The sequence below is a fragment of the Nematolebias whitei genome, chromosome 3 (assembly GCF_014905685.2).
Source record: "Nematolebias whitei isolate Nwh7 chromosome 3, NemWhi1, whole genome shotgun sequence".
Classification (NCBI taxonomy): domain Eukaryota; kingdom Metazoa; phylum Chordata; class Actinopteri; order Cyprinodontiformes; family Rivulidae; genus Nematolebias; species Nematolebias whitei.
Genome location: NC_056500.1, coordinates 24,586,860 through 24,610,953, shown reverse-complemented (window position 1 = coordinate 24,610,953; position 24,094 = coordinate 24,586,860). Strand labels below are relative to the sequence as shown.

Here is a 24,094-nt window from a genome sequence, read left to right as displayed (position 1 = left end):
AAATTGTGACAGTTTTGTTTGTACTCTTTCATTGAAGACAAAATCCTGCTACAAAGGTCACAGAAATCACTGGAAACTGACATAAGTTAAAAAAAAAATCAAGCAATAGTTTTGAGTTTTGTTTCACTAGAAAAAAATAAAAGTAAAATCATCTTTAAACTATTAAAACAAAAAAAATTTGGTTTTTTTTACATAATTTATGACAAAGCTCTAGATAATTTAACTCCAGAGTTTAACTTAAATTAATGCATTTTTTCAGTTAAGTTACTGATTAAAAGGAACAAGAACAGGCTAAAATATAAACAATTTTTCCAAGGTGTATTATGAACCGGAAGTTAAAAACACTCGAGCATTGACGTCAAAAACGTTGACGTTTCAAAGTAAAACTAATTTCAATAGCTGTACAGCCCAGTGAAACAACTGGCATACAAAAATAGAAATCGAGAGAGTGGTGTAATTAAAGAAGAAGGGAAAAAAAAGATCTAAATTAAAACCTGAAGTTTTTGCCTGTGTTTGACAGGTCGGAAGATGAACCGGAAGTACTTATCGCCTTAATAACCTTTCAGTAATGCTGAGTGGGCGAAGCTCCGCGGAGCGGGGTGATCTGAAACATTAAAACAGTATTTTTCTTTTCCGAAGTGGAATAAAACGAGAATCTGCTACCATGAGTACCATGTTTGCGGACACCATTCTGATCGTGTTCATCTCCATTTGCACAGCGTTGTTAGCTGAAGGTGGGTGGAAGTCATGCGCGCTAGATGTATCCAAATAAGGGTAATTTAAAATATATCTGATTTAAACGGTATTGATATGATGGATTACTTCATGGAGGAGACAATGCTAGCTTTATTATGACTGAGTTTCTAACTTCATTGTTTATTTGTACCTACGGTTTGTTCGTTAGAAGATACGTTAGTATGGCAAGACAGAAGTTTAGCGATTGTGTTCCGGTTTCTTTTCAAAATAAAAGGCGGCAAACAACTTCTAGTACCCTCCGGAAGTCACTGCTGACATTAAAACTTAAAAACAAAAGAAATGGACACAAAACGGTTATAACTCAGTTTTACAGAGGTTGAACTATAATGTGCGGTAGTAGCTGAGACTGATCCCGAACATACTCTCATTCTAAATGATTTGTGTAATAACTATTGTAGTCAACTTGGAGTCACCACAGATAACTAACACGAGCCAAGACAAAATAACTGCAGGTTAACTCAGTCAATTTTATGTTGAGCTATAATTTGTTCTAGTATTAGCTGAGAGTGGAGAGATTCTCCCACATACAAAAAAAAAAAAAATTGCATCGTATGCCAAAAAGACGGGACCCCTACAAATTGTGTTCTTCAATGATTTGTGAGCACCGATTTGAACAAACTGTTTTTAAAAGATAATTTGACCTGGATCTAGTGCAGTGAGAAGTTTAAATAATTTTTTAATAGAATGTTAAAGTTATGAAGAACTAAATGCTGCCAAATCCATGACTTTTAGGGTCATTCTGTGCCAAATCACCCCTCTAAAAAAATGAAAATTTTAACCAGACTCTTTCAGATGTCGATGAAACCTGGCTTATATGTCAGCTGTGATCCCATACCATAGTATGTCAAATCTTCAGTCAATGGGAACTGTGGTTCCAGAGATATTGCTCAAGTTTGGGATTTTCAGCAAAAATGGGTGTGGGCGCCTATTTTCAACCCGTTATGTCAGAAACTACTGGTTTTCACAAACTTGGTGTCACTGGAAAGGGAATTTAATAGGAATTATAAATCTGCCTTTACATTTGGATCACGTGACCTTGAGATGACCTTTCGTTAAATTAAATTCTGCACTGGTTATCTAAAGCACATAACTGTTCAAAGGGTTTTTGTTTTTTAGGATCAATCTAAACATCTTTGGCACAACCATTACAGACCTTTACATGACCTCGTGCTGCATTCAAGGGACTTAAGGTCCATGTACTTGTCTTCTTCTGATCTTTGCTGCAGGTATTACCTGGGTTCTAGTGTATCGAACTGAAAAGTACAAGAGGCTGAAGTCTGAGGTGGAGAAACAAAGCAAAAAACGTAAGAGCAAGGCTCGGGAAGACGTTTGCTCAGATTGAGTTTAGAGTTTACAAAGAGCTTTTGTAATTTCAGTTGAGAAGAAAAAAGAAACCATATCTGAGTCAGCTGGACGCCAGCAAAAGAAGAAGATTGGTAAGAGTCCAGTGGAAGGCTGCCCTGCTCTTCTCATCTATAGAGACACTGATACTTGATCTTTGTGTTACAGAAAGACAGGAAGAGAAGCTGAAGAACAACAACAGAGACCTGTCTATGGTGAGACTTATTTTTAATTTCAAGATGTGTTTATTTGTCATAGGCAGGTTAACACAAGGTTAAAAGTACAATGAAATGTTCAGGATGAGAATAACTGATTTGACTCGCTTAAAAAAACAAAGCACAAACAAACTAGAAAATACTAAAGCATGCAATATGGGTACAAAAACTACCAAAAAGTGATTATAATATTTACAAGGTCCTAAAGAGAAATAGTAAACAACAACATGGTGCAAGTAGGATGAACTTGTATGAATAAGTATTTTAAGATAGTAATATAAGCTAAAATTATATTATATATTGCCCATTAACGTAAACTACACAGGTTGTGTGACAGGTTATTGCACAGGTAGTGAGTGACATTGAGATGAATTATGATGGTAAGGTAGTGACATACATGATACAGCCACATAATGCATTAGTAATAAAAATATTAGGTGTCACAAGCTAATATTAGTCATATTAGTTGTCACAGATGTGGCTTGGTGCAAAGTTATTGCCAGTTGTTCAGTGTTATTTATCAAGAGTTTAGTAATGTACAGCTTGTGGATAATAGCTGTCCTTTAGTCTTTTTGTACGTGATGGCAGATTCCTGTATCATCTGCCTGAGTGTAGTAGATGGAAGAGTCCTTGTGCTGGGTGGGTGTGGTCCTTAACGATGCTGCATGCTTTACGCAGACATTGGCTGTGGTAGATGTCCTGGATGGTGTGGAGACTGCTACCAGTGATGTCCTCTGCTGTTTGCACCACCCTTTGTACAGCTTTCCAGCTCTGACTGGTGCAGTTCATGTACCACCCTGTGATGCAGCCTGTCAGCAGGCCCTCAATGGGGCACCTATAAAAGTTGGTGAGGATGCTGGTGTTTGTACCAAACTTATTTAGTCTTCTTAGGAAGTAGAGTCTTTGTCTGGCTTTCTTGACCACAGTGTTTGTATGTAAAGTCCAGGACAGATCCTCGGTAATGTGAATGCAGAGGAACTTGAAGCTGCTGACCTGCTCCACCTCAGTGTTGTTAATGTTGATGTTGAAGTGCTAACCTCCACGCTGTTTCCTGAAGTCCACTATCATCTCCTTTGTTCTGACATTTTGAGAGAGGTTATTTTCCTGACACCAGCTGGTCAGTGATTTCACCTCATCTCTGTAGGCACGCTCGTCGTTGGTGATGAGGCCCAGGATGGTAGTGTCATCAGCATACTTGAGGATGATATTAGAGCTATGCTTGGTGGTACAGTCATGTGTAAATAGAGAGTACAGTAGTGGACTGGGGACACAGCCTTGAGGTGCACCGGTGCTGAGGACTAGTGTGGAGGAGAGGTGACAGCCGATTCTCACTGCCTGTGGTTTGTTGGTGAGGAAGTCCAGTATCCAGCAGCAGATGGACTTCTCCAGGCCCAATGTGGTGAGCTTGGAGACCAGCTTGGAGGGGATTATGGTGTTGAATGCTGAGCTGTAGTCAACGAAGAACATTCTCACGTAGGTGTTTCCTTCTCCAGATAGCTGAAGGTGTGAACTGCTAAAGCAATGGCATAATCTGTAGACCTGTTTGCTCTGAATGTGAACTGTAGGGGGTCCAGGGTGTCAGGGAGGGAGATACAGATGTGAGTTTTGATAATTTGCTCATATCACTTCATGATGACAGATGTGATGCTATGGGCCGAAAGTCATTAAGGCAGGATGCTGCAGAGGTCTTTGGGATGGGGACAACAGTGAAGGTCTTTAAGATTGTGTGGACAATACACTGGCTCAGAGACAGGTTAAAGATGGTGATAAACACCTTGGTGAGGTGGTCAGCGCACACTCTCAGTACCCTTCCTGGGATGCCATCAGACCCTGGTGCTTTGTGAGGGTTTGCCTTCTTGAATGCCTGTCTCACTGTAACAATATCTAAACAGAGTGTGGGAACTACAGTAGTTCCCTCTGCCAAAGCCCATACTCATTCTGAGTGTGACAGTATCCAACATCGTTATAAGATGGCCTTGGTCTAAAACTCTAGCATGAAAAGTAGTGGGCAATTTGTATTCCCTTAAGGAATAATGGGGCTTTAAAAACAGTTTGTGTGAAAAGGTGTGTCCAGTTGTCTGGAACTGTTTGTCTTGTTCTTACTTTGACAACACAGGTTGGGCTTAAACGTCCATCTATCTATCCATTATCTTTTACCCGCTTCTTCCATTTTTGGGTCATGGGGGTCGCCAGTGCCCATGTCCAGCATTCACTGTGCGAGGGGTGGGGTACACCCTGGACATGTCACAAGTCCATCACAGGGACACATGGAGACAAACAACCATTCACTCTCTCATTCACACCTAGGGGCAATTTAGAATGACCAATTAGCCTAACATGCATGTTTTTGGTCTGTGAGAGGAAACCGGAGTAAACCCACACATGCACGGAGAGAACATGCAAACTCCACCCAGAAAGGCTGGGATTTGAACCAGGGACCTGCTCGCTGAGAGGAAGCAGCTCTACCAGTTGCGCCACCGTGCTGGGCTGAAACGTATTCTTCATTAATTGTAAGTGTTCATGTCTGCAGGTGCGCATGAAGTCCATGTTCGCCATTGGCTTCTGCTTCACAGCTCTGATGGGCATGTTTAACTCCATGTAAGTGGCACACTTTGTTCACATATTTGTATTTTTAATTCAAAACCTAACGTTACATGAGGGTGATGGAGACCAGAGTATAGATACAGATATTCTGTGCTGCCATCAGTGACTTCTTCAGTTCTCTTCAGTAAACGGGCTCAGACTTCTGCCTGCTTTTCTCTTTTTCTGCCAGTTTTGATGGAAGGGTGGTGGCCAAGCTGCCGTTTGTGCCGCTCTCGTACATCCAGGGGCTGTCGCACCGCAACCTGCTGGGCGAGGACTACACGGACTGCTCCTTTATCTTCCTCTACATCCTCTGCACCATGTCCATCAGACAGGTAACCGAAGCTCCTTTTCCACAGCCTGAACCAGTAGGACCTGCCTGTCTGACAGCAGTCCTGATACGAAGCTAAAAGATAACCGCACCTTTTAGCAAAAAAGCTGCAGAGACTCTTCAGTGTTCTGAGGAGTTCTTGTCAAGAACAGAAAACAAGTTCATCAAGGGAGAGAAAAAGCTCCGATCCTGTCCTTACTGAGGTTATCTGCCCCACTTCCATGAAGTCTGGGTGCAAACGAAGCTTTTTGTGTCCTCTACTGCCCCCTGGAGGCCACGTGTCAGATTTGTTGTTTGAACTTTGACCTAAAGTCACAAAGTTTTCAAAAATGAGTCCAAATGAAGTGATATCCCAAAAGTCTTTGACAGTAAGTCATCGGTACTTGTTTGTAAGAAACATGTTTGTCTTCCAGAACATTCAGAAGTTGCTCGGCCTCGCTCCCTCCAGAGCTGCGACAAAGCAGGCGGGGGGCTTCCTCGGACCTCCTCCTCAAGCAGCCAAGTTTTCCTAAGTGGCGTTCCAAGCTTGACACCTCCTTTGGAGCACGGGTGGAACATTTCGAGCCTGAGAAGCTGTCTGTCAGTTGCAGCTGTTGCGTTATAACTGGTTTTAAGTTTTGGTGTTTTATTTATCCTAAATGTCTCCAGACTTTAGAAAAGAAGTTGTTCTAAAGATTCACAAAGCGTACGGCTGAGTGTGAGCTCATGTCATGGACTGAGGTTTCATTTTTCACATTAACATGCAGCCCACTTCAGCATTACTGTATGTCATCGTCTCTACTTGAGTATCTTGTATATGAATAAAGTTTTATGATTACATTTCAGTTTTTTTCTTAACGTTTGTTCCACTTCAGAAGCCTGATTCTTCCTGCTCTACAGTTTTTGTTGTGCTGACTCAGCATTCACACTCCTGTTTTCTGGTATTTTTCTGTACGATTTCTGTTTCTGCGTAGTTTGTATTTCAGCGAGCGTGGAAGAGTGCAAAAATGGCCTTTTATTGTGGTCAGCCTAAGGTACACCAGTGCAGCAATCATGCTGTGTAATCAGCACGTTGATGTGCCTCACTTGTGTGGTGGATGGATGATTTCAGCAAAGAAGTGCTCACTAACTCAGATTTACACAAAGTTGTGAATAATATTTGAGAGAAAAAGCTTATTGTGTAAATAGAAATGTGGATTTGAAAAACTGTTCATGAATTTGTGAATCATAGTACATATTTGTTAAACTTGCTTTGCGCTTGTGGAACTTGTACATACAAATCTCATTGTACGCTTGTGTGACTACTTTTGAGACTGATTTATCTCCATACAACAGCTCTGTACAGAAAGAAGGTTTGTAGGCAACCATCGCACAGGAGAGGAGACGTCCCTGGGTGGCTTAATCTTAAGGGGCGGAGCCAGATGCGTGTCGTGGGTGTGTCAAGGGGCGGTGCCTGACGGACAGTCACAGTGGGCCTACTTGTGTCGTGTGTTTATTTAACTGGGCGGGGTCTAAAGAGCGGCTGGGGGCGGGGCTTGGGTGTTGTTTAAATGTTTGTGAAATTTCTCCTGCTGGTCCTCTTCGCCGTCCATCTTGCGTAGTGTTTGTTTAAAATCGGTCGGAAGGTAAAGTTATATTTTCTTCTCATACTTTGCATGTATCGAATAAAATTTCAGATGCACGCGCTTCCTGTCCGCGTGCTTTTGCGTAGCCTGACTTCAAAGGTAGCGTTTGTTTCACGAGCCCCTTGTTACTTATCAGCGCTGTTGCATAACACGGTGGATGTCAGAGGTATGACGTGCTTTGTTCCAGACCCCCGTTCGTCTGAAAATGGCCCAGTCAGTCCTGGACTTGATGCCCGGAGCCTCGACCGGAACCGTGCTGGTGTCGGACCCTCTGAACTTCTGGGCCGGGAAGCGGGTCAAACCTCTGCAGCAGAAAAACGCAGAGCCGGTGTTCGAGCCTGCAACTGGTGAATAACTCTCAGAAAACATTCAGCATGTCAGATCCTGATTAAAACAAACAAAAAAAGCTTAATTATAGTTGAAGAAAGTTGTCTTGTTTTTGTCCACCAATACAAAAAGTTCGTTTCAAACTCTTAAAATGGAAATTGGAGCAGCTGTGGACATTTGTGAAGGCTGCTGAGTTTATTACCAAATCTATCCTGATGCATGCTCAATAACAGATTACCAAATATAGTTATCACCTTCCACTCAAAGGCTTTCATGTTTTTCTGTTGGCCAAATGTCTCATGAGCTGGGTGGATATTAATTAGACTCAAAAATCAATTATCTCTTAAACTGATGAACGTTTGGCTCCGTTTGGAGCCACTTTAAATCATATCTGTCACAGAACGGGTTTAATTTAAATAATTTCACAGATCTTGAGCTAACATTTTGTGTGGTAGCTGCTGAGAGTCCTACACAACACCTCATCTGAGTGACATCACATGAGACGGCACATTTTTGAAGTTTGACCATGTTCCATGCGGGATCAATAAAGTTCTATCTTATCTTAACTTTGGCCTGAAAGGCGGTGGTGGGTGATACACATCTCTTCCAGGACTGTGTCAGCAGTAACGTTTGATTTCTGCAGGCCGTGTCCTGTGTCAGATGGTGCCCTGCGGGGCTGAAGAAGTGGACGAAGCCATTCAGAGCGCACACGCCGCCTACCTAAAATGGAGCAAGTTGGCTGGCATGGAGCGGGCTCGGATCATGCTCGAGGCGGCCCGTATCATCAGGGTGAGACGGTCGTATGCTGAGAGCGCGCCTGTTTTCCTCTCTTGATTGTGCAACACACATTGGAGCTGACTGCTGCAGGAATGCAGAAAGACATTAGTTGCTCAATAACAGCTCGCTCCTGCCCTCAGTGTCTGCTTCCATTTTTGTGTCTGTTGAGTTGACACATAGAAGGTGAAATAGCTCCTAATCGTTTACTGTTTTCATTCTTTTACTTTTAAAATCAGGAAAAAAAGGAGAAAATTGCAAAGCTTGAAGTGATCAACAATGGCAAGTCCATCACTGAAGCTCTCGTGGATGTTGACATAGCCTGGCAGTGCATAGAGTACTACGCTGGCCTGGCTGGTACACTCGCAGGTGGGTACACTCGCATACTTTGTTTTGGTGCAAAATGTGTTTCTCGAATGGCGAGAGCCTTAACTTGCTGTTATCGCTCCCTGTCAAAATCATAAAAGTGATTTATGCATTTGCCCCTATTTGTGAGTTTGTTTGGCAATCCAGTTCAAGATGGCCGCCACCATAGCAAACACGAAAATGGCAACAACTCAGTCAGTTTTACAGATATGGAGGTAAAGTTTTGTGTGGTAATAACTGAGAGTCATTCGCAACTTATACTCCCAACATCGTTACTTACATTTTGTTTGTCAGCCCAAATTGTTAGCAAAATATCTCATGATTCAATGGACAGACTGTATGTACATCTACAACTGATTAGCTTTTGGAGTCACGTCAGTTCAAGATGGCGGTCACAGCTAATGGATCATAGCCAACAGAAAACCGGCTTTAACCCAGTTTAAAAAATATTAGGGTAAACTTAGGTGTGGTAGTAGCTGAGGGTTGTCTTCAACTCATACTGAGTGCTAACAGATCTCACAGATCAGGTCAAAGCTGGTAAATGATTTTAGCACAAATGGCTGAAACGTTCTCCCCTCTCATCATAAGATGTTTGTTTAAACACTGACACAACCAGCAGTGAATGATGTGCTTTACTTTAAGAACTGCCAGGCCTTTTATGGTTTGAACATGGTTTTGTGCTGTCACTGAATGCAGGTCAGCACATTCAGCTTCCTGGCGGAGCATTCGCATACACCCGGAGGGAGCCCCTCGGCGTGTGCGCAGGAATCGGTGCATGGAACTACCCCTTCCAGATTGCAGCATGGAAGTCTGCTCCTGCTCTGGCGTGTGGTCAGTGTGGAGCTGTGTTTTCCTCATCATTCACTCTGTTGTTCTTTTGTCTGCAAAGTCAAAGCTCTGAACTGAGGATGAAGTCACAGCTGAGTTGACTCCATTCTACGTGCAAGAATCAAAACCAAACTTGAGTTTGCTCGTTGACCGGTGGAGCTTTTTCTACACTGCTGAAACAATCCGTCTTAGGCTTTTGAAATTCAGGAGGAACTAGATAAATATGTTCTGTGAAAATACAATGTAAGTGAATCCTGAGTGCTGTAGGATTCTGATTTTTTTTTTTTTCTCAAGTAGCTGAAACTGATTTGTTAAAGCTAAAAGAAGCAACATGCTAGCTAGAAGCTAAACGGAGCATAAAGGTTGTTAAAGGAAGCAGAATGATAGCTAAAAGTCGCAAAAGGCTAGGTAAAAGGTACATAAAGGTTGCTAAAAGTAGCAGAATGGTAGCTAAAGGCAAGCTAAATGGAGCATAAAAGTAGCAAAAGGCTAACCAAAAACTTGTATAATAAGGCTATAATTGAGCAAGCAGATTTCAAAGAACAATGTGTAGTATTTAAAGAAATATAGGTATTTTGGGGGTGCAAGACAAAAAAATGTGTAAAGTCAATATTTTTGAATAAAAGTTTTAAAAGTTGCAAAAAATCTAAATTCAAAACACAAGCTGAATGTTTTGATAAATGAATGACTAAAAACAGCACAAGTTATGCACAAGTAGTTGCAACACCTCACAGAAAAACATGTCATTTTGATTTTGCAATAAATTCAGACGGAGCAAACCGGTAGGACTGAACTGTGGTTGTGGTTTTTGGTAGGTAATGCCATGGTTTTCAAGCCCTCCCCCATGACTCCTGTGACGGCTGTGATCCTGGCTGAGATCTACAAAGAGGCGGGGGTGCCTGACGGACTCTTCTGTGTGGTCCAAGGTGGAGCCGAGACGGGCTCGTTGCTCTGCCATCACCCAAATGTTGCTAAAGTCTCCTTTACTGGCAGCGTCCCAACTGGCAAAAAGGTATAAAGACTGTTTTAACATGCAGCACAGATCAGATCAAATGGGTTTCTAAGAAGGTCTTCAGATGAGATGAATCCAAATAAACCAAGTTGTGTCCAGAATACTCACACCTTTGAGTTAAATGTCATATTTACGCCTGTCGAAGACGGAACAGACATGGTAGTCTCTGACCAAACGTCTGTAAACCTTCTCTTGTCCTGCGCCTAACTTCTCATCTGCTCAAGATAATGTAAAAAAACTTCAGACATCTGCATCATCACTAGACAGAGTATCCATACACTTTTTATCACCCCAGCTCCAAGATCAAGGTCAATGTTATACAAGGCCTTTGCTGTATGCGTGTCGACGGGTGTATAACGTGCTGTTCGTGGTACGTTACCGTGACTGTAAACAGAAACGACACAATGTGCTACTGAGTGAGCGCACCATACTTTTTGTTCCTCTCAGGTCATGGAAATGTCTGCAAAGGGGGTGAAGCAGGTGACTCTGGAGCTCGGAGGGAAGTCTCCCCTCATTATCTTCAAAGACTGCGATCTGGAGAACGCAGTGAGGGGTGCGCTCATGGCAAACTTCCTGACGCAGGGACAGGTGGGGATGAAACATTAGTTTATGTTTGGATTGTGATATTCAGCTCCTCAAGATCCAGGATCTGAGAAACTTCTTGCAAACTTTACCTTTAAATGTGTAGGTTTGTTGCAACGGAACTAGAGTGTTTGTGCAGAGAGAGATCATGCCACGGTTCCTGGAAGAGGTGGTCAAGAGGACCAAGGCCATCCTTGTGGGTGACCCCCTGCTTGACGGCACCCGAATGGGAGCGCTGATCAGCAAGCCCCAACTGCAGAAAGTGCTGGGGTTTGTCAGTCAGGCCAAGGAGCAGGTGTGTTGAATGTTGAACAAACTAATCCTGTACTCTGATTTTACCACAAAACAAATCTAAAGAGCTTTTTTTTCAGGGAGCCAAAGTGCTTTGTGGAGGAGAGCCGTTAGTCCTTGATGACCCCAAACTGAAGGGAGGGTACTATATGTCACCTTGTGTACTTGGTATGTCTAGAAACATTCGCTTGTACCTGCATCAGCCTCACTCCTCCTGTTCTTCGTGCCTGACATCTTCTCTGTGGACAGATAACTGCAGAGACGACATGACCTGCGTCAAGGAAGAGATCTTTGGTCCAGTCATGTCCGTCCTGCCTTTTGACACGGAGGAGGAAGTGATCAAGAGGGCCAACAACACCACCTTTGGATTGGCCTCTGGAGTCTTCACCCGGTGAGCACTCTTCCCTCAGCCACTGATTAATCTTCTGCCGCTTTGCTTTTGAAGATAAAGAGTTTTACTGCTGCATTTTAGATCCAAGTATTGTTGCATAATGAGTTTGGATACAAAGAACTGTTAATGTTTTACTGCATTACAACAGTTCTTTTGTCTGCCTGCAGGGATATATCCCGAGCTCACCGTGTGGCGGAGAAGCTGGAGGCGGGGACCTGCTTCATCAACAACTACAACATCAGCCCCGTGGAAGTGCCTTTTGGAGGGTATAAGATGTCAGGTAGGGTCTTGGAAGGCTTAAATAACTTCCTGAGTGGAAGGAACCTCTGTTTTAACTATATGTCATTGTTGATGTGCCAGGCTTCGGCAGAGAGAACGGCCAGGTGACCATCGAATACTACTCCCAGCTGAAGACCGTGGTTGTGGAATTAGGCGACGTAGAGGAATACTTCTAAGATCATCAAGTTTACTCCTTCAAGCACAATCAATTAATGACTTCCTTTTACTTCTCCATTTATTACCTCGTTTGTGCCATATAAAACCCTTCTGCGTTTACAGACTTCTCGTACAGTTGGACCACAAGCTATGCCTAAAATGAGCTTTTTGAACAAGTAGTGATGTGAAAGTAAAAATGCACTCTTATCCAAATAAAAAATTTTGGTGGCAATGTATGTTCTTATAGTCTAATGATATGCCATGGAAATACTTGTATACTTTTTAGTGGTCACTGATGTGTTTGTGTTGCCTTTTGGCACTTTGCACTGGATAATCTGTTGGATTTCTCTCACAGCTTTGGAAAATTCTTTATCAAAATACAGGTACATCAAAATGTGGCTCTGTTGGCGTGCCATGACTTTTGGTCGTGGCACTTCTTGCATTGTAGATTATAGATATTTTGTTATTTAGGTATATTTAGACACCAATGGGATTTTGGCAAGATAAGTGAGAAACCTTAAACCTCTTGGGGTCTTCGTATTCCAAGTGTACTTCACTGCTGAAACATCAGTTAAAATGGGTCATGGACTTTGCATGACTCAAGTGGCATTTTTTAAGTTTTCACACAAACCTGTTTTTAAAATGATTGGATTTTACAACAGAATATTCAGCTCAGAGCACTTTGAGCTATCTCAATTCTCTCAAACTTCTTATTTTTACAGTTTACACTTGTACAGAGACACCCTGGACAGGTCTCCAGTCCATCACAGGACCACATAGAGACAAATGAGACTCATTATAGGGGCAATTTAGAGTTACCAGTCAGCCTAACAGTTTTTGGTCTGGTAGGAAACCAGAGTACCTGGACAAAACCCATGCATGCACGAAGAGGACATGCAAACTACCCAGAAAGACTCAGCAAGCAGGTCACCCTGGTTCAAATCCCAGCTGAGAGGCAGCAGTTCTACCAACTGCGCCACCGTGTTGCAACCTGTCACAAAACAGCAAATTGAAATTTCGTGAAACTCAAAAACATGGTGGTCTTGTTATCTTGCTTAAAAATAAAATAAATACAAACATTATACAAAATAAAAATGTGGATGATTATTTCTTGCGCCATTGTCTGCTTCACCTCCCAACATAAATATTGTAAAGGTCCTATGAGCTGCAGTGCTTTTTTTAAAGTCTCACTTATTCATTTACCGGAGTGTCCAGTATTGAACACGGTTTTTGATTTTGTAACGATACTTATGTGGAGAAGGGGAAAAAGTGTCGATCCTAATGTTGAACAGACTGATTTTCTGAATAAAAACACTTCAGTGTACAGACTAAATCAAATTAAATGTACGTTCATTTAAATATTAACACAAATAATGGAACTACTGCCAACAGTTTCAATTAGTTTTTTACACTTATCCTTACCAAAATGTTATGTTGGATTATTACTAAGGTAAGTTCCAAATTAATTTAGGTCTTTATACATGATTTGAGATGCTTTAGAAATTGTCTAGTTACAGGTCAGTATACTGTTTACTCCACAAAGTACAAATTCTAGTTAAATCTAAAATTCCCAAATGAAAAGTTATTTTAGTTGGTGTTATCTTGGCTGGTTGTTGCAAATCAGGTCTCTCTTGTAAATGAGTCCCTGAGGCTCAATGGGATTAACCTGTATAAATAAAGGTTGAATGAATTAAATGTAGAAATTTACACGTGAGGACCATTAAATGCAGATCTCAAAGTTGTCTCACATCAAATTCGATGTTAAATTGTTAACAGTAACATTTAAGCCCCTTTTTTTTTTTTTTTTTTACCATGTGCCAGGTCCTCTTAAGTCACAATTAAAAGATATCTCAAAATTGTGACTTTGCATCTCGTTTTGATGGCTTTTTTAAATTATAAAAGAAATGCGCTTCCAAAAAAAACCAAAACATTTGTTGCGCACATTTCACATAGAAACAGGAATAATATAGAAATTGAAAATAATAAAATGGATGCTGGGGCTTTCATAATGTCTTGTGGTAATAATCAGGCTTGCTTGTGTAAAATAATATTTGAACACTTTATTTATCGATAAGTGGGGCCGGGAGATAAAAAAAAAAGAAAAAAGGTTCGACACAGAGTGAGATACTTGGATCCTGGAGAAAAGTGTGGGCTCTTATTTTGAAAATTGAAATCCGGAAAAGGATTTAAGTTTCACCGGAAGCTGCCGGCTAGCTTGTAGCGCAACAATGCAGGTAATGCTCAAGAAATATGTTAAAAAAAATACAGATCTACAGTGCTGAAGTTCAGAACTAAAACTGATATAAGAACCACTTTTGTCTTATTTTTGTTTATCGTAACAATCATTGATTTAGCCTGTGGCGTTAGCTTACGAAGCTACGTAGCATGTAGCTTTCGTTATTAGCGAGTTTGTGCAGGTTGGATGTTTTGATGTGCTTTGCTCGTTTTATCCATTTTATAGAATCAAACGAGGTTTTCTTGTCTTTCAGCAACGAGAGGAGAAGCAGCTGGAAGCCTCAATGGATTCCCTCATCTCTCTGGTGGATCACGTGAAAAACGCTCTCCAGAGTTTCATCTATAAGCTGGAAAATGAATACGAGCGTTTGACCTGGTGACTAAAACATGCTTTATTATTTAAAGTCTTTACAGATACTTGTTTTTATGTATCAGGACATAATCAGGAGTTTCCAAGGTTCAAAAATTGTTCTGGTTATTATTAATGAAAGCATAAACTTTGTCGGATTGTTGGTTTTCAGCACACATCTTGTGTGTTAACACAACGCCATGGTTGAACAACACTGGAGAAGCTGCTATAGCTGCCCTTTAATTTGGTAAGGGTTAAAGGTCATTCTTAAACAATTTGTACTCATTCTACAGAGAGTAATATTATTTAGTGGAAGTGGAAAACATTTTAAGACAGCTTCCCAGGAGTGTACATGGCAGGAAATTCACCCCAAGGTCAGATCGTGTAATACTCAAAAACCCAAGAGCTCCACCTCGGACTCTACAGGCCTCAGTTTGCAGGTTTAAGGTGAAAGATTGTGACAGGATGATTAGAAAATAACTGAACAAGTACAACTTGTTTAGAATGGTTTCAGTAGAAACCTCTAAAAACAACATGTCAGCATGACTCTGAGTTTGGTAGTTTCATCTGAATGTAATGAATAAAACTCCTCATACTAAATCAAGCACGGTAGTGGAGGGCTGATAGTTTGGGATCCTTGCAGCCAATAACTAGGATTCCAGATGAGAGCTGCCTCTACAGAGTGAGCAGCAACGTTATAAAATCACATCAAGTGTGATTCCTTTCTGTTTTTGTAGAATTAAAATCTCAAAAACAAATGGTGATTTGAAATGTGCATATCTGTACTAGTATATCTTAAAATATGTTACTTTGTGTGTTGCTCTCATTTAGGCCCTCGGTTCTGGATAACTTCGCTCTCCTTTCTGGCCAACTGAACACCATCAATAAACTGCTCAAGAATGAGAAGACACCCTCGTTCCGCAGCCAGGTGATAATCCCGTTGCTCCTGTCTCCAGACAGAGATGAGGATTTAGCGGTGAGTGTCAGCATCTCCGATGGTTAATGTTTTTTTTAGGTATCCGTCTCTTATTGGTCTTTTTTTTAATTGCCTCTCAGAAACTCACAGAGCAGCGTGTCCCAGTGTTCAGCCATGAGATTGTCCCAGACTACTTGCGGACCAAACCGGACCCGGAGGTGGAAGAGCAGGAGAAGCAGCTGAGCACAGAGGCGGCACGCATCGGTCCTGATGTGGCTCAGGTGAGTTAGACCTTAGTCCTGGTGGATGCTGTTAGTTGTGGTGTTTGCACGTTCAAATGGATCAACACACTTTGTGTGTGTGTGTGTGTGAACAGAAACAGATCCAAATTCTGAATAAGATGTGCTCTAATCTACTGGATAAGCTGAACAACCCTCGTGAAGACAGAGACGCTGAAAGTGCTGGTGCGTTGCACTTTTCCTATATTTGTGCTCAGAGAAAAAACAACTTTTGTTTTAATATTTTCATGTTTTTTTTCCTTCCAGCATCACGACAGAACAAAGCGTTTTTCAACCCTGGTGATACCAACGCATTGGTTGCAGCTGTTGCATTTGGAAAAGGACTTTCCAAATGTAGGCCTCCTGGTCCTGTGGCTCCTGGACACCCAGGACAGGGGCCTATCATGGGTGGGGGTCCAACATTGCAACAGGTCACCATAGGAGGGGTTGTAGGCCAGCAAGCAGGTTTAGTAGGACCTGTGGCTCCACAGCAGCAAGGACAGCCAGGTAGGAGACCTGGTTTAGGATTTCCTCCTGGATCAGACCAGTTAAATCTGTAACAGCCAGCTCCAAAAAGAAAAAAAAACATCTGAGAGAACACAATGAAAAATATTAGTCAGGTGTTGTAGCTTTATTTCACCTTGGATAGCGAGGTTGATGTGGCAGTATGAAAACATTACTAATTAAAGAGGTACAGTCCGTTTTTACAGAGAAAACATGCTCGCAGAATGAAGGAGCAAAATCTAAAATGCTCAGTTCATTGCGGAGAAATAGAAATGCTTTCAACAAACTTGTAAAGTTATGTAACATAAAAAAACAGAATGCAATGATCTCATAAACCCATGATTTATTCACTGTTACACATGATGGCTGTAGGAAATTGTTACATTTCCTTTTAGAAAAAAAATCATGAATTTTGTGGCAGTAACATATCTCAAAAAAGTTTTTCCTCCTTGTTTCCTTCTGTGAAGGCTCCCTTCTTCTTTTAACAACTATCTGTAGTGATCAAGACCTGAGCGGAGTCGATGTTGGAGGTTCAGGAGCGAATGTTGTCCTGATGAAGGGTTCTAACTGTTCAACGGTCCTGGGTCTTCTCTGCTGCACAGGAGCAGATGTTATAAAACCTGGTTATACTTTTCTTTTTTTGCATTGATGGTGCCTTTCCAGATGGGCAAGCTGACCGTGCCTTTGGCAGTAATGCACCCCCATACCATTGGAAAGGCAGGCTTTTGAGCTGTGAGCTGATAATTAGGCTTGATGTTCCCACACTTCTTTAATACTGTAGTTCCCAAAAACAATGTCCAATTTGGTTTAATCTGACCACAGAACAGTTTTTCCACTTCGCCTCAGTTCATTTTTATAGAGTCCAGAGAAGACGGCAGCGGTTCTGGATGCTGTTCACATCTGGCTTCTTCTTTGTCTGATAGAGCTTTAAGCATCTGTGGAGTCTATTCAGTTCAGTTTATTTATATAACACCAAGTTGCAACAGAAGTCGTCTCAGGGCACTGAACAGAAATGAACTGAACTTTCAGCCTCGTCCTTTGAGCTCAGACTTCTGCAGATTCTTCTAATGTTTAGATGATATTATGAGTTTTAGATTAAATTATCAAAGTCTTTCCATTATTTCTTTTATTGAGGAACATTATTCTAAAAGTGTTCCACTATTTTTAGATGCAGTTTTTTTTTTTTTTTCACAGACTGCTAAACCTCTGCCCATCTTTACTTCTGAGGGGTTCAGTCTCTAAAATGCTATAATTAGTTGTTGTTTTTTCTTGTATCACTGTAACTTTACATCCTTCTGTTGCTCCTGTTCCAACTTTTTCTAGATCTCTTTCTGCCAAAAACTTCAGTCATCTCTATTTTCCTGTAAAATATGTATACATTTTAGTTTATACACTAAATACAGGTGTGTGACAAGTCACTGCATTCAGTTTTTAACATTTTATCGTCCCAGTTTAAACATCGGCCCAACGATTTAAGAAGTGAGGTTGTGCTTGTATTTACTTTCCAGGCAACAGATTTTTTACAGCACATGATGACACCGCATTAAAAACAAAACCGATTGTAACAGACTTTTAATACAAGTTTGTATTATATATTTTGAACCGTTATAGCACTTCATCATAACCTGTCAGACTTCAGAACACAGAGTTTATGATAAAATAAATGCTTACATTCAGATGTCAGGACCAGCCTGGAGCAAAGATTCTGACGTCTGGAAGTTTGAGTTGAACATTTGAAGCTTTACATGTGAAGGAAACCTTTGAGAACAGGTGATGTGGAGACACATGGTCCAAATATCTGCATCAGATTAGCATCTGTTCCAAGTTGATCACAAAACAAACTAGAGAATTTGCATTTCCTGCAAAAATGCTGTGCGAATGCATATTGCTGAATAACTTGCTGAAAAACAGCTGAAATAAGCTTAAAAAAACATGCTGAAGTTGAGCTGAAATGAAAGAACAAGTCTAAATCATCAGAAGAAAGCAGAAAGAAAACTATTTGCTGAACTATAAGCAAAAACGAGCACAATAGTGGAAATAACCTGGAAAAAAGCATAAATGAGCAAAAAAACAGCTGAAAAGTAGCTAAAAAACAGTAAGAAGATTCAATTAGCAGAATGAAGTGGAGAGAACACAAATTTTGCACCATTACGCTGAAAGATGCAGAAATGAGCACAAAATGTAAATTATCTAAAAAAAGGAGAACGAGGCTGATATTATCAGAATGAAGTTGAGAGAGCACATTTTTGCTGAATTAAGCTGAAAAAAATAGAAATTAGTGCAAAAATTGTGGAATTAGCTGAAAATGCTAAAATGAGCATAAAACAGCTAAATTGTAGCTGAAAGAGCAGAAAAAACTGAAATTAGCAGAAAGAAAGAAGAAGCACAAAAATGAAATGTTAGCAGAAAGAACCTGAAAGGAGCACAAAACAGCTGAAATTAGCTTAAAGGAGCTGAAAATGTTTAAGCTTGCACAAGGAAGCTGAAAGAACAAAATGTGAAAGGAGCAGTAAAAGGTTGTAAACAGATCTGAAGGGAGGTAAAATGAGCTCAATTCATTTTCTGTGAGAAGAAAAATGGCAGAAAAGGCTAAATATTTAAAAAAAAGCTAAAGTTGCACCGATACCAAAAGTATAGATAGCACTCTTGTCCCGAACGAGCTGAACATTTTGATTTATGATTTGTTGAGACAGCACAAAAATAGTGCAACGAGAAAGATGCTGGAAAACGTACAGAAGAAGAACGGGTCATGGTGTGGATGCTTCGTGAGCGTTCACACAGTGAAGTTGATCCGTTGTCGTTTCTCCCTGCAGGAAAAATGCCGAGCAGCATCAAGACCAACATTAAATCTGCGTCGGGTTCAATGCATCCTTACAACCGATGAGGCGCTCCGCTTCAGACCGGCTCAGACACTGAAGGTTCGGTCATGCTCTGTCCACACGTGTCTCCGCTCCACGATGTGCTGCTTTCATGTGAAGCCGTCCCTCTGGAAACTGTCAGCCAGGGACTAATGGACGTGAAGCTGCCTTTCGGTGAAATCTGTTCCGGACTGTGGCCACCAGATGGCAGGGCGTGATCATTTACAGGCCGACTGCATCTTCATATGAAGGCATGGTTCACTTTTTCTCTGAATAATCTGCTCGCACACTGATGAGACTAAGAAGATGTGTTTGTTCATGAAAACAGAAATAAAATGCTTTTCCTTCGATTCTTCACACACGATGATGTGACGTGCGCCTTTTAGCTCTGACATTTCTCCCTCCGCTCGCTGTTGTTTTGGTTGCAGCACCAAGGTGAGAATAATCAGGGCGGACATGGCTCTGTGTGGCCTGATAATGTCAGAGTGTTTATGGAGGAAGGAGAGAGGATCGTTGCTGACATGTGAGGAAGGCCTCTGCCTCCGCACCGGCTCTTTGTCCACTCAGATCCAGCACGGGGACCGCGCTGCCGTCACAGCGTGCGGGCTCGTGGCTGACCTACATACACCCGGCGTGCCCGAACGTCTCGCTGTGCCAGACGCTCTGCTGAGACGGCTCGAAGCTGCACGAGCTCACACACGAGTTCACACAGGAGGTTCTCCCGCCCCCCCCCCCCCCCGTGCACACGTTTCGATTAGAGGCAGATCTACACCTGTAATGTTTCCATATTGAGTGGTGTCTCTGAGGACGCTCCGCTCGTTTAGCAGCTCCTCGTTTGCCCTGTGGATCCACCGATGATCTGTGTGATGAAATAAATCCAGAATATACATTTATATATAAAAAACATACTGAAACATGTGAAACCAGATGGATAATTATAAAAAAAAAATACATTTTTGTTGCTGTCAGTTTAAATTGGACTAAACTTTTTTGTTTTACGTTGGTTAGGATTCCCAACTTTATTTGTTTGCTTGTATATTTTTTACTATAACCATTTTGTGTTGCATTAAACCTGAAACAAAGATATTCATTCAGCTTTATTGTGCACACATTGTGACCTTTTTCCTCCCTCCTGCAGGCCAAGCCTGAAAACACACACCATCACCACAATTTATTATTATTTTTTAACTGCATAAAAAATTGAACCAGGCAGGGACACAACTTTCTGGATTAGATTTTTTAATTGATTTGAAGCAATAATACAATCAGATTAACAAAGTTAAAGGGGGAAAAAAGTGAAATAGTAAAAATGAGATGTGTGTGTATATTCACACCCTTTTTGCTTTAAATGCCCAAACATCTCAGAAGCCACAGAGTTAAATAAGATCCATGTGGTGATGGAACAAAGAAAATAGTCCCTCCATGTTGGAGGCCATGTTTCCCCTCTTGTTTGTAGTTTTTTTTGTGCTCATGAGTCTGAATCACCAGAAAATGTCTGCAACTCTTTTTTCAGATTGTCCAAACTAAGCAGCAATCTTAAGTATTGAAGGAAGTTCCATTAGGAGGGACTATTTTGTGGGTAAATAATTCTGGAGCTGCTGCATGAGCAACAAAAGGAGTCGGCCTGTCTCTTATTTTCACGTTCTTATCCTAACTAATCACTAAAATAACAGTTATTTTCCTAATGGAAAGGAAAGTTCAGTCGGCCTGTGGAAAGGGCATTTCTTTTCTAAAAATACAAAGATGGAATCTGTCATTGCAGTTATATACTAAAGTTGAGCGAGGCACAAGGTCTGAAGTGTTACAAAGTTCTTTTGTTACATATTAAACTGGAAGTTGCTACTTTTTTCTCCTCCATCGCAAAGTGAAGAGGGGAGCTGGGAATACCTCCCATCCATCTTTGAGCTGGACAAACTTGAGAAATACGTGAGGTACAGACTTCCACCGTTGGTGTGTGTTCCTAACAAAATCCAAGATGGCTGCTGCCATGTATGACCTTTAGCATTACCGTCCTGCGAGCATGATAGCAACGTACCAACTTCTATTTTGGTGTGTGGCTGCATCTGGGCATAAGAAAGGTCAGGATGAAAACTGCGTTACCACGTCAAAATTAAAGATGGCTGCCACCATATGTATGTGGTGATGGTGGTGGTGGTGGTGGTGGTGGGGGGTGTAAACCAGCCACCCCTAAATTTGAAGAGCTTTCTAGTTTGGTACCACTTTACAATAAGATTCCCTTATAGATGGTTAATAATTAGTTTATAGATACATTATTAATTCTTCTATAAACACTTTATAAATCATTAATAATTGTTTATTATTCATTAATTAAAGGTGACGGAGACAAAACTGACCAGTTTCCTGCCAAATATTGAGCCAAATCTGTTCACCTATATATTTCATCTAGAGTTGTTATATTAAACATTTGAGACTAAGTTACTACCTTGTAAATACAATAAGCATTTGTAAACCTGTTTCTTTAGTGTATAATATTATACTTTATCACTGCATTATAAGTATCTACAACTAATATAATCTTAAAGGATTAGGTTAATATGATGACTAGATGAAATATATAGGTGAACAGGTCTGGCTCACTATTTGGCAAGAAACTGGTCAGTTTTGTCTCTGTCACCCTTAATTAAAGCATAATAAACAATTATTAATGATTTATAAAGTGTTTATAGAGGAATTAATAACGTATCTATAAATTTTATTAGCCATCTATAAGGGGGGCCTTAGTTTTCATATTGCTTAAAAGTTATGGGGTGGCTGAAGGATACTCTACGGGGGCCACGGCCACCATTACCCCCCCCACACACACACACACACACCATCACTACCACACTCACACTTCCTCCATTGCACCTGGCCGAGGATAAATGGTGGATCCACTGTAATGAAAAATCTCTGTCTCCTCCACAGTGTAACTCCTGCCCACTTGAATATCTTCCACCAAAAACATTTAGGTTTACTTCACTGTCTGTTCAGGTCCTGCCCAGAAAAACACTCATCTGGAGAACTACAAACGTTCACTGTTCAGATCCCTCAGAGACGGGGACTTTGGCGTGCTGCTTGTTTAGTAATAAAAGCAAAGTATTTCACAAGACAGGAGACTTTTTAAATGTAGAACTGAACATTTTAAACAATACTTGGTGCTGCTGCTGATGGACACGAGTGTGACAGTTTCTATTTTATTTTAAAGAGCTTAATTATGCAGAGCATCTCCTGGCATGATTTAAAGTGTTCCCACTTGTCCTGTAATTTAAGAAGATGCTAAAATCCAAACATCTTTATAATTATGCAGGTTTTATGCTAATATATGTAGCAGGAAAAAACAGTAAATTTTTAACCCCTCACACCCAGGAGTGACTCAGTGTACGGTAAAACTCAATGACACGCTCCACTGTTAGGAAAACCTGAAAGGTGAAGTCTTTTCCAAATGTCGTCATGAAAGTTAGGATCAGAGGAATATATTGAAATTCTGTGGGTGGCTACAAGAACAGAGGTTCTGCCAAACAGAACCCTTTCCAAATCAGCAATCTGCATCAGAGTCTCAAACACTCCAGATGTCAAAAACATTTTATTCACCACGAACGTTAACCACTATTCTTAGCTGCAGTTTTTCAGACTGGTGGACCTCTGCCCATCTTTACTTCTAAGAGGTTCAGCCTCTCTGAACCTGTTCACAATGAACTCCAATAGTAGCTCCTCCACTGTTACAACCTTCCGTTGCCCCCCTTTCAACTTATAAATGTGTTGCTGTCATAAAATTCATAATCATGTCATGTCCCCCACTAAAAAAAAAAAAAAACTTTGTTAAAGATGTAATTCACCTTCATCCAGCTCTTTCGGGAGATGTTCAGCTTGCAGTATGAACAGATTTGTTTGCAGCAGATATGACCACTTCAGAACCGTTGTCTCCGGGTCAAACCTCGTTTGTTCAAGCAACAAGAATTCAAAAAGAGCGTGGAGTCCTTTCACTGTGAATGGGATTAGCAGCTTTTGATAGGGCCATGAATAATTTCAGGCACTTCCTGACAGAAGCAGGAAGGCCCAGCCATATAATTACATGTGATTGTGTTTGCGTGTCCCTCCCACGGTCCTCTGATTTTGGATGCTTCTGGGGAACCTCGTCCTAATCCACAAGTTAATGTTCAAAGCCCTCTTCCTTTTCCAGCAGAGGGATGAATCAGACATCCGGTGTGCTCATCTGGAGGAGAAAGATAAGTGTGGAGTGGCTCTCTGCTCTGCCAGGGGAGGCACATTAACCATGCCTCCAAGGGAGCACCCGGTGTGGGGGGAGGAGGCGCCTGTCTGCAATGAGCGCACAGCTTTCACTCACTTCAGAAGCTGTGAAAATGCCCCCCTCCCTCCTCACACCTTCAGCCGGGTGCTGGTGAACTTGGACTGAAGACATGTCCTGCAGGGACTCGTGAAGTCTGCGCTGAAGCCACTCACACACTCCAGGCCTGGCAGGTCTCAGAGGAATGCATATCGCCCGCCAGTTTTAGGCTCTGTTTACACGAGAACCACCTCTGCAAACATCAGTGCTTGTTCCAATGATTATTGGGGCAAATAAACAACAACAACAAACAAAGAGCATGTTTACCAAGCCAGGCAGGGTTGCCAGATAAGAAATTAACTATCGTACGCCATTTTCAAACTATCATCCGTGCTGAGTGAGGGTGTTGTTTGGTGAACATGTGCACAGAAATGGGGGTAAAACGACAGATTTATGTTTATCTGGCAACCCTGACCAGGCTTAGCTCAGTGAGCTCAGTTAGAGCCATTTTTGTGTTTGCAAAGGCTGCTCAGGTGTGGCGGCCATAACTTTCTGAAAGTTTTATTAAAATCTGGCCAGAAGTGTCTTGAAGTATTTTGCTAACAGGTATATGGAGTTGATGTGAATGTTTAAAGCTTTAATGTCACACTGTGTGTGGCGCTCGGGGTAAGTGATGGAGATGATGCTCAGCTACTGAAGATGAAGGTTTGATTACTGTTTGAAAGTTTCATTGAGGTCATTCCACCGGGTGATGAAATATTCAGATAGTTCACTAACAGACACAAACAGAGATGAAGGTAAAAACATTGTTACCTTCAGAGCAGGGGATAAGA

At 41.3% G+C, this 24,094-nt stretch overlaps 3 protein-coding genes across 3 annotated transcripts; all 3 read left to right on the top strand.

Moving 5' to 3' along the window:
* Positions 1–554: 554 nt before the first annotated feature.
* On the top strand, positions 555–6,004 carry LOC119407888 (calcium load-activated calcium channel). The gene is made up of 7 exons (XM_037674717.1): positions 555–734; positions 1,983–2,060; positions 2,133–2,192; positions 2,266–2,312; positions 4,843–4,910; positions 5,086–5,230; positions 5,640–6,004. Exons 1-7 carry the CDS (start codon positions 665–667, stop codon positions 5,736–5,738), a joined length of 567 nt encoding a protein of 188 aa, XP_037530645.1. The 5' UTR covers positions 555–664; the 3' UTR covers positions 5,739–6,004.
* Positions 6,005–6,735: 731 nt separating this feature from the next.
* Positions 6,736–12,072, top strand: LOC119430681 (4-trimethylaminobutyraldehyde dehydrogenase). The gene is made up of 12 exons (XM_037698142.1): positions 6,736–6,830; positions 7,018–7,177; positions 7,801–7,946; positions 8,171–8,300; positions 8,994–9,128; positions 9,941–10,137; positions 10,585–10,725; positions 10,826–11,014; positions 11,091–11,178; positions 11,260–11,401; positions 11,569–11,681; positions 11,762–12,072. Exons 2-12 carry the CDS (start codon positions 7,036–7,038, stop codon positions 11,854–11,856), a joined length of 1,518 nt encoding a protein of 505 aa, XP_037554070.1. The 5' UTR covers positions 6,736–6,830; positions 7,018–7,035; the 3' UTR covers positions 11,857–12,072.
* Positions 12,073–14,029: 1,957 nt separating this feature from the next.
* med8 (mediator complex subunit 8) lies at positions 14,030–19,326 on the top strand. The gene is made up of 7 exons (XM_037674716.1): positions 14,030–14,070; positions 14,326–14,447; positions 15,252–15,396; positions 15,477–15,617; positions 15,713–15,800; positions 15,882–16,121; positions 18,932–19,326. The coding sequence occupies exons 1-7, from the start codon at positions 14,065–14,067 to the stop codon at positions 19,000–19,002; spliced, it is 813 nt and encodes a 270-aa protein (XP_037530644.1). The 5' UTR covers positions 14,030–14,064; the 3' UTR covers positions 19,003–19,326.
* The last annotated feature ends 4,768 nt before the right edge of the window (positions 19,327–24,094 follow it).

Coding starts and splice junctions, on each gene's coding strand:
- LOC119407888 (XM_037674717.1), top strand. CDS start 665: ATGAGTACCATGTTTGCGGACACCATTCTGATCGTGTTCATCTCCATT. Junction 735..1,982: donor CACAGCGTTGTTAGCTGAAG/GTGGGTGGAAGT, acceptor TCTTTGCTGCAG/GTATTACCTGGGTTCTAGTG. Junction 2,313..4,842: donor ACAACAGAGACCTGTCTATG/GTGAGACTTATT, acceptor TCATGTCTGCAG/GTGCGCATGAAGTCCATGTT.
- LOC119430681 (XM_037698142.1), top strand. CDS start 7,036: ATGGCCCAGTCAGTCCTGGACTTGATGCCCGGAGCCTCGACCGGAACC. Junction 9,129..9,940: donor TGCTCCTGCTCTGGCGTGTG/GTCAGTGTGGAG, acceptor GGTTTTTGGTAG/GTAATGCCATGGTTTTCAAG. Junction 10,138..10,584: donor GCGTCCCAACTGGCAAAAAG/GTATAAAGACTG, acceptor TGTTCCTCTCAG/GTCATGGAAATGTCTGCAAA.
- med8 (XM_037674716.1), top strand. Junction 15,801..15,881: donor CAGAGACGCTGAAAGTGCTG/GTGCGTTGCACT, acceptor TTTTCCTTCCAG/CATCACGACAGAACAAAGCG. Junction 16,122..18,931: donor ACAGCAGCAAGGACAGCCAG/GTAGGAGACCTG, acceptor TTCTCCCTGCAG/GAAAAATGCCGAGCAGCATC.